This window comes from Brassica oleracea, unplaced genomic scaffold, assembly GCF_000695525.1.
Source record: "Brassica oleracea var. oleracea cultivar TO1000 unplaced genomic scaffold, BOL UnpScaffold01008, whole genome shotgun sequence".
Lineage (NCBI taxonomy): Eukaryota > Viridiplantae > Streptophyta > Magnoliopsida > Brassicales > Brassicaceae > Brassica > Brassica oleracea.
This window is the reverse complement of record NW_013617586.1, coordinates 14,219-24,011: the sequence shown is the minus strand read 5'-3', so window position 1 is coordinate 24,011 and position 9,793 is coordinate 14,219. Positions and strand designations below refer to the sequence as shown.

The following is a 9,793-nucleotide window of genomic DNA, read 5'->3' as shown; positions in this document are numbered from 1 at the left end:
CGTCGCAAGGTCCGGGTTTGCACTCTCTATCTCAGCCATATACCGGTCAAAATCTGAAACCGAATGAGCATAAGCAGCACCTTTCACCAAGTACAAGAGATGTTTCCCTTTATACTTTTTGACAATGTTATCTTGAAGGTGATAATAACATATTCCTCGGGTTGCCCAAGGAAACAACTTATCACACGCACTTAATGGTCGTGTGCCGGTCGGAAACTATCACCAGAGGCTACTCATCAGATATACAACTAGCCAATTTTGTGAAAAACCATTCCCAAGAAGGTTCATCTTCAGCATCTACGATCCCAAAAGCCAATGGAAATATCTGAAAATTCTCATCTTGTGCGGCTGCAACTAACATTACACCTCCATACTTCACACTTAGGTAAGTCCCATCCACCACAATGACCATTCTCTGATACTTAAAACCTTTGATAGAAGCTCCAAAAGAGAGAAATAGATACTTAAATCTATTGATAGAATCAAGTTCTATAGCCGTGATAGAATCGGGATTTGCTAAGGAGATTTGCTCGAGATATGATGACAGACGTGAATACCCATCTTCTGCTGATCCTCTCACCAATATTTGTGCATATAAAAGTGTTATGTATGAAGTGGTGTAATCAAGCTTCATGCCAAACATGTTCTTCATTGCATCAGTGATATGCTGCGGATTCAACCCATCAATGATTCCAACACGATCAATGAAAAGCCTACCAACATACTTCGGAGTACAGTGTCTCCGCTGAGCGATTCGGTCTCCCACTGAGCATGTATGTTTTTCCACATACTTTGTTACCCAAAACGTGTTTGTCCCATGTTTCACACTCGCTCTGATCTTCCATTCACAACCACTTATCGGACATGTTAACCTTGCTACGGCTTGATACACAAAGTCGTACTACATGCGTTTTGGTTATCTGAAGCAAGTTTCGAACTTGTCTATCACTTGTAACATGAATAGGAGGGGTGTTTGGAACTAGCATCATTTCTGCTGGTAATGAGTAGGTTATCTCCACAGATTTTGTGCTCATGTTCAGTTTATAATCTTCTTGAGCCATTGCAAGAAGTTAAGCATGTGTCGAACCTTCACTCAAAAAAAACATTCTCGCTCCTTTGACATTATCAACCACAAAATCCCAACAGCAATCTTTCAACAATCATTCTCCATACACTGCATGTAACTGACACATCATCTGCAAAAAATCAAAATAAAACACATTAGTAAACATAGAGAAAATGAAAGTTTACTAAACATTGACGCAGACGACATACCAGTAAGTCGTCTGGACGACTTACCAGTAAGTCGTCCAAACAGGTCATTTTTGCAATTGTAAGTCGTCTAGGATAAATGGGTTAGTTTTGCATTTGACCGAATTTTTGTTTGTTAAAAAAAAACTCTAGACGACTTACCAGTAAGTCGTCTCTAGGTAAACAAAAATTTTAATATTTTATTAAAGCTAGACGACTTATTTGTAAGTCTTCTCAGGTTAGTTTGCAATTCGAAAAAGAAACTTAAACATTTAACTTTACCCAGACGACTTACTTGAAAGTCGTCGAGGTAGACGACTTACGAGAAAGTCGTCCGAGATAAGTAAGGTTTGACCAAAATCTAGAAAATAAATCTGGACAACTTTGCTTATCCTAGACACTTATCCTGGACGACTTCCAAGTAACTCGTCTTACTTGACGACTTCCGCGTAAGTCGTCTCGGAAAAGTTAAATATTTAAGTTTTATTTTCCAATTGCAAAAGTAACCTGAGACGACTTACAGATAAGTCGTCTAGCTTTAATAAAATATTGAAATTTTTGTTTTTTCCGGAGATGACTTACTGGTAAGTCGTCCAGTAAGTCGTCTAGAGTATTCTCTAGATTTTTTTTTAACAAAAAAAGATGACGACTTACAAGTAAGTCTTCAGTTTGACCAGAAGACTTACCCGTAAGTCTTCTACAGCCAGACTACTTACGGGTAAGTCTTCTACGCGAACAGGTCTGGAAAAAATTTCAATTTTATACCTTAAACTAGTGAGATGACTTCCTTAGCACACAGAGTCTTCTCCAACCACTCAGAACCTCAAACGAAAGTAACCCACCAAGAATAGTATGCTTGAATGTCTCTATCAACCATAAAAAATTTTGAATCAAAAGCTTGAGTTTTTTGGATAAATATGGAGGCAAAGTGAAAGATATGTTGTTTTTAGTTCATAACAAATGAGAAAGAGAGAGTGTAAATTGATTTTAGGTGCATTAAGAGCTTCAAATTGGTTGTTCATTGTGGTTGGAGTATTGATGGCAATGGCAATCTTGTAAATACCTGAAGATGATGAGGTTGGGAGAGTAAAAAAGCCATTTTCGAAAAGAAAAAAAAAATTAATGGCATTTTCGTAAATAATGTGAACATGTGGGGTGAATAGAGCAAAAAAAAAAAAAAAAAAAAAAAAAAGGTTAGTTTTGTGTTTGACTTTGAGTTTTAAATCAAATTTGCAAAAAGGCCTTTAAGATAACTTATGAATCGTTCCATTTAAGGAAATTTCCATTTAAGAAAACTTTATATTTAATGAAATTTTCATTTTGTAAATTTGATTTTAGGAAACTCGAAATCCGAACCTTTAATTCTCGTGTTGCAGTTGACCATTATTTTAAAGTGTGAGAGTGTCGGGATATAAAACCTGCAATTCAAGAGACGGTAAATCAGATGGAATTCTCAAGAGTCGGCTACACGAAGCCGACTCTTGAAAATAATAAGAACAAAACTCGATTGTGGATTATTTCAAAGGCGTTTTTGATGATCTGATGAAATAAAAGTTATGATATGCGTGCGAACAAGAGAGAAATGAACCGGTACTCGGCGGACTATGCTAGAAAAGTATAAGTTGGCGAAAAAGATCTAAGATTAGTAAAACCCTAATTCCAGTCTTTATTCTCTAGTCTTTGTATCCAAGTCTGAACAATCTTGCTGGTCTCTCTTGTCCTCCTTTTATGTATAAACCTTTTCATCATTTTACCCTAACTAAGTCGGTTTAACCTAATGAGCTAGGCTGAGCTTAATGGAACGAGCATCTGGGCCGAGTCTTCGAGTTGTATCTTTAGCCGCAGAGCAGTCGAGCCGAGCTCGTTGGCTGAGCTCGCAGCACTGAGTTGAGCCTATTTCATGAGCCAAGTTCTATATTCAACAGGCATTGTGGATGCAATCCATCTCTAACATGAAAGAGGACATTACATATATAGAAGATAACTGTTATTAAAGTCATAAAGTGTTTGAGGTTAACGTGGCCAAGAGATATTGTAATGTTCGGCGCCAACTTGCCTACCATTTTATTTTATAAAACAAATGTGAATTAAAAAAAACTTTATTGACTAATCTGACTAATCTACAAATTTAGATTCCCCTCTCTATAAAAGACGAAAGGGTTCTTAAGAGTTTTATTCGTCAAACAACTAGAAATAAAAAAAAACAATGCCGACTCAAAAAAGCTTATCGATCCCTTTAATGGTCAAGAAAAAACTCGCCGAAATGGTGAAACCCCCAAAACTCATACCTTCACATACTCTTTCCCTTTCAACACTTGACAATGCTCCTTACAACGAAGTTATGTACAAGATGTGTTACGTTTTCAAACCCAGGAACGTCGGTTATGATGATAACCAGCCGGATTATTTGGTTAGGGAGGCTTTATCTGTTCTTCTTGGCTACTACTACCCACTTTCAGGGACTTTGAAGCGGAGGGACACTGATCGGAAGCTTCAGCTGAATTGTGGCAGCGACGGAGGCGGTGTGGCGTTCACGGTGGCTACTGCTAACGTAGAGCTTTCTTCTTTGAAGTATCTAGAGAACATTGACTCAGATATGGCCTTGAAGTTTTTGCCAGAGGTTCAAGTGGATAAGGATGGTTATCCACCTTTTGCGTTGCAGGTACATAAGCGATATGTTTCATATAGGGACGACCATTACATGCATGAAAATAGCTACAACTAAATATTTTATAAAAAACATAAATATTAACATATTCTATTGATATATATATACTACTATTTTTAAAATATATTTTAATATACAATTATCATGATATTTAGGACTATTAATCAATAAATAGATATTAACAATTGATATTAACAATATCTAATGAGAATATCATCATTACTTTTTATCTTGTATTTATTTTATGATTTTAATGACTATAGCCAGTTTCTCTAATTATTAATGAAAATATTGTTCAAATATAGATTATTATAAAATTTATATATGAGTATACTAAGATATCTGAATTAATCGGTGTATTTGGTGTATTCGGTTTGATCGTCTAATATACTGAACCATATCTATATAACATCCGTCGGTTTATTCGGTGCTATTTTCTCTATTTTTTTTTGTTAGATTTTAAATGGTTTTGTTTTACCGGATTGAACACTCCTAGACAATCGTTATTTTGTTGATGTTTTATAGTTGTGATTTTATTTAATCATTTCAGTGCCACATGATTTCTTTTCAGTCCACATACAATATGTGTTTAATTTCAAATACAAATTTCCTAATTTAATTATTACTATAGAAAAGATTTTGATCCACAATCTACATCACATAAATAAAACTATGAAACAAAAGAACATAATTTAATACATTGGTAACCAATATGAATATTGAAGTTATATAATTTATAATATTTTAAAATTTCTATCAAATTTAATTATTATTTTTATAAAAATAAATATTATAATTAAAAATTGTTAGGTACATAGATATATTAATCCTAAAAGTGCGGGATCAACTAGTTAAACTTAAAATCTGACTGAAAACTATTAAAAATGAAAAATAGATAGAAATTTTAATAATGGCATTAGATATAATATTCTTTTATATTTTAAATTAATTGACTTTTGTAATTAACCGTTGTTTGGACTAAGGTGAGATCTAGATCTACACTATGAAACTGATTTTCCAAACAATATTATAGAGATATAAAGTATTTTCCCATTGATTGATTTTTCTTAAATAATAGTGGAAGTAAATAATAATCTTTTCGTGAAACAGTAAACTACAAAGTAAAACCCTTCAGTGAAAAAAAATGTAAAAAGGTCGTCCCTAATACCTTAAAACTTCTCTTGTTGTCTGGCTTAATTTACGAAGTGAAATACCAATGACGATGACAGGTGACCAACTTTAAATGTGGAGGATTCATCTTAGGGGTTGCTCTGCCGCATTCAATGTGCGATGGATTTGGAGAGGGACATATCATGTGCGCCTTGACAGAGTTGGCCGGCGGAAAGAATATGCCGACGGTGACACCGGTTTGGGAAAGAGAGAGACTGGTGGGAAGGCCTAAAGACAACGATCAAGTTCCCTTTGTTCCCGAAGGCGATACGGCTACTTCACCCTACCTACCGACTGATGATTGGGTATGTGTACAAGACAAAGATCACTTAGTTTTGAAAATTTCATTAGACTTGGTAATGCGAGGAAAAAGAAACTGGAGATCCCTAGAGAATCTTAAAGTATTATAAATACTCTTTTCTTTAGGAATGTTTTAATAAAGCTTAGGTAAGAATCTTTCCTGCAAATGATTTTCGGACCCTTTCATTCAAGTTTATGAACCTTGAATAAAAACAAGAAAAAACAGTATTTTAAGTTGTAACTAGGTGGTGAACCGCACCTTGCACGGAATGAATAGACTAAATTAGTTTATAATTTTCATTTAGTAGGTATTACTTATACTAATTATAGGAAACAATAATCACCATAAATATTAAAAGCGATGGTTACTCTCATAAACAATGTTTTGAAAATTGGACTGGACCGACGGTCGAACCGGTCCGACCGTGACTGGTTAAAGAAGCTGAGTCTGGTTCGATTTAAAACCCGGATTTGAGAAAAAACCGGTGAAACCAGCTAAAACCGGTGGCCCGGTTCAATTTTAAAACCCGGTTTTAAGTAAATCAACATATAACTAATGTCTTTTCGATTGTTATTAACTTTTAATATTTCATAATGAATGTTTAACTTTTACTATTTAATTGGTTTTCTTTTAATTCTAATTTTTTCTAAAATGTTAAAAAATCTCTTTTTGACTCTCATATTCTATTATCATTTTGTCATATTCATAAAATTTAAGACTTTTAATTTTGTAAATAAATATGTAATTTAAACGGCCAATCATGTATCAAAGTTATAGAAAATAACATAAATATATGAACCGTTTGTATTTTCCAGTCCCGAGAAAAAATGTTTTGTATCATAGTTTTAGAAAAGACCATATACATGAGATAATATTATGATTTTACTTCAATAAGAAAACCCTCTTACCTTTATGTTAAATATTTTATCCAATAATTATTGGAACAAATTGACAAACCATGTTAACAGAGATACATGACACCAGTTGTTAATACTACGGATATTCTAAGACTGAAAATATGTTTGTGCGAGAACAAAATACATTTCCAGCTCCACAACCACTATATGTTGACATGATATAATATATAAAACAAATATTATAATTGGGAAAGTCAAAATAATATTCTGGTTAGTTGTGGTTTAATAATTGGGAAAATCAACTGTAAATGGTTCTTTCGGTATAGGTAATTACCGTAAGCGACAATCAATTCATGATTATATTATATGGAACATAGCCAATGACATTACATGTAATTAATCTAGGTTAAAAAAGGTTTTTCAATAAAAAGTGTGAGAAGGATTATAGTGCAATGACATTTTTGTTAATCACACATGAGAGTAAGGTTTATTTTTAAGAGTGCTCCTCAAATAATAAGAAGGGGATATGTTTAAAATCGTTTATATAATTATTTCTATCATACCATATGTATTTATATGTATATTCTAAATTTTTATAATGTAATATATGATATTTAATTGTTTCTATAAACAAATTATGTTAATTTTTATATTTTTAAAATATTTAATTATTTGTATGGTAATATAGATTAGATTAGGTACTAGAATTAGTTTCCTTTTTAAAATTTTAATTTAATAAATGAAAATTCAAATACTAACAACCAATCAAATTAAGAAAATTGATTTTAAACTTCACCTATGAATGACACCTAAGCAAAAGTCACTTAAGTGACTTATAAATTAATATATATTAGGATATATTTGAAAATTAGTTAATGATAGGTTTTATTGTCCTGCAAGTTTCGGCTAGGAATATATTCTCCTTGCGTTACGACTCTTACTTTCGATTTTTTTCTCTCTAAATTTACAATATATTTAATTCAGAATGTTTACCATTCATAAAAAGACAAATATTTTATAAATATCTGAAAATTTTAAATGAAACTTTTTCATTTTTTTTTTGCGTTTTCCTTGAAATATTCAATGGGATGTCTTCAACTGAAATGCTTTAACCATTTTTACAAATCAAAACGGTGTCACACTTTAGATCTGTTAGAAAACTTAGTGAATAGGCCTCTCACAACTACTTTCACCTACAGATATCAGAGCATTTCCAATGATTTGCTTCATTCTTAAGAAAAAATAACTCTTTCAAAAAAATCAAGTAATATATTTTCAGTGGTCTACTTATTTTATCTTTTATATATTTCAAATATATTATATGACCATTTTATAAATGATTATAATAAAACATTGTACTTTTTCAAGCTTACTAAATTTATCTAATTATTTCTCCAACACGATTACTATTTATTGTAAGTTAAATGTCATCATATAATACGATCATTACACATAATAGAAATATATAAGTAAATAAATTGTTCAAAAAATAAAAGTAAGTAAAGAACATTATATTTTATAAAAAAGACCGAATCTATATAGTTCTCCTATAATAACTAACTAAAGTGTTCTCAAGTGAGAAATGAGCTTATTTTATCTTTCTTTTTTAAATCAAACCTAGAATAACTGGAAAAGAATATTTCCGTGTTCTTTACTTTTTCATCTAATAGATGAAAACAATAATATTTTTTTTTCAAATTAATTAGGTTAGATCACACTTATTATATATTTAAGTAAAAATAAAATCATGTTAAAGCTAAGATTAGTTTATAATTCAAAAGCTTATATTCAAATTTGAAGAAATATTGTTCAGTTTTTAAAATTTGAAGAAATGAATGAAAAATGAAGTACCATGGGAAAAAACTTTTCTTCAATATAAAGAGAGAAATAAAAAAATGAAATCCCATTAGATATGGTCTTAGTCGAGTGTAAAAAGGTTATTAGAAAAAAAATGAAAAGAAAAGCAATATATCTGGAAAACAAATCTTGCAGAATTGAATTGTTGGAAATGATTCATTAATTATGCACTATACAAAAATATTTCTTGCATGATTTTTTAATTAACTTTTAGTAAAAAATGAAACAAAACTTGTTTAAGAATATCAGATCCATTGCGTGAAATACTTATTTTTACTTTTCTGGTAGATACTCAAAATTAAAAAAAACAATCCAATAGAAGTTCTCTCAGTCTCAAACTTTGGTGAAACAAAACATATATATATATATATATATATATATATATATATATATATTATTTCTCTTCATGTATAATAAAATTAAAATGTTATGGTTAAAGAAAGCTCAAAATATTGTTTTCTCTCGGAAAACTATTATGATTATGATCATTTTTAAAACAACTAAAAGAAAAAGTTTGGCTAACTTATTTATTCTTATTTTATAATCTTAAATTAATATTTCTTACTTTACTTATTTTTTATATGCGTAATCAGGTAACTGAGAAAATAAGTATCAGAGCTGAGAGCATAAGAAGACTGAAAGAAGCTACACTGAAAGAGTATGACTTCTCTAATGAGGCACTCACTACTTTCGAAGTTATAGGAGCTTATTTGTGGAAGTCAAGAGTTAAAGCTCTGAGTTTGGATCGAGATGGAGTCACATCTTTGGGTTTAGCTGTAGGAATCCGAAACACAGTGAATCCACCTTTGCCAGACGGATACTACGGTAATGCATACATAGACATGTATGTATCATTAACCGTTAAAGAAGTGGAAGAGTTTACCATCTCTGACATCGTGAAGCTCTTAAAACAAGCAAAAAGAAAGGCTCACGATAAAGATTATCTCCTAGAAGAGCTTGCCAACACTGAAAGTATCATCAGTATGAATTTAATGATCAAAGGTAGATTTTGTTTGACGGACTGGAGGAACATTGGTATTTTTGGATCGATGGATTTCGGGTGGGGTGAGCCGGTGAATATTGTCCCGGTGGTCCCACCAGAGATAGCCAGAATTCTTGGTATCGTCATGCCAGCGTCGAGGTTAGAACCTTCGATGGTCGGAGGAGTTCAAGTCATGATTACGTTGCCAAGAGCTGCAATGGTTAAGTTTAAAGAAGAGATGAATTCTGTAAACTGAAACTTCTTTCTTTGATATGGGAATCTCAATAAATTAATATCAATAAGTAATAATCTTTACACAAAAAGTGATAATGCATTCAAATAATTTCTTGGTGAGAACATCTTTTTGGTTCCGCCTTCAGAAATCTGGTCATAAACGCTCATCAAAACAAAATAAATACAACCATGGAAAATTCTTCCATTTGCAGTTTTCATTGAGGCCTCTCCAGGGTATTCTTATCAACCTGAGAGAAACACAAGAATTGTTTCGGTGTCAACCATTGTTTTGTATTTCATGATGAGGTTAATTCCCTTTATACTTTACTTGGATCTCTTTTTATGCTACTGTCTATTCTATTGATTGTTTCCTAACTCTAATTATGAAAATAATTCGGTGTCCACTGAATAGACTGCCGGTGATAAGCTGTTCTCAGTGAGTTTTGAATCTTTGAATTGGTCGAGCAATAGAT

At 31.8% G+C, this 9,793-nt stretch overlaps 1 protein-coding gene across 1 annotated transcript; it reads left to right on the top strand.

The window, feature by feature from the left end:
- The first annotated feature begins 3,439 nt into the window (after positions 1 to 3,439).
- On the top strand, positions 3,440 to 9,411 carry LOC106320673 (spermidine sinapoyl CoA acyltransferase-like). The gene is made up of 3 exons (XM_013759039.1): positions 3,440 to 3,913; positions 5,149 to 5,394; positions 8,698 to 9,411. The coding sequence occupies exons 1-3, from the start codon at positions 3,458 to 3,460 to the stop codon at positions 9,340 to 9,342; spliced, it is 1,347 nt and encodes a 448-aa protein (XP_013614493.1). The 5' UTR covers positions 3,440 to 3,457; the 3' UTR covers positions 9,343 to 9,411.
- Positions 9,412 to 9,793: the final 382 nt, after the last annotated feature.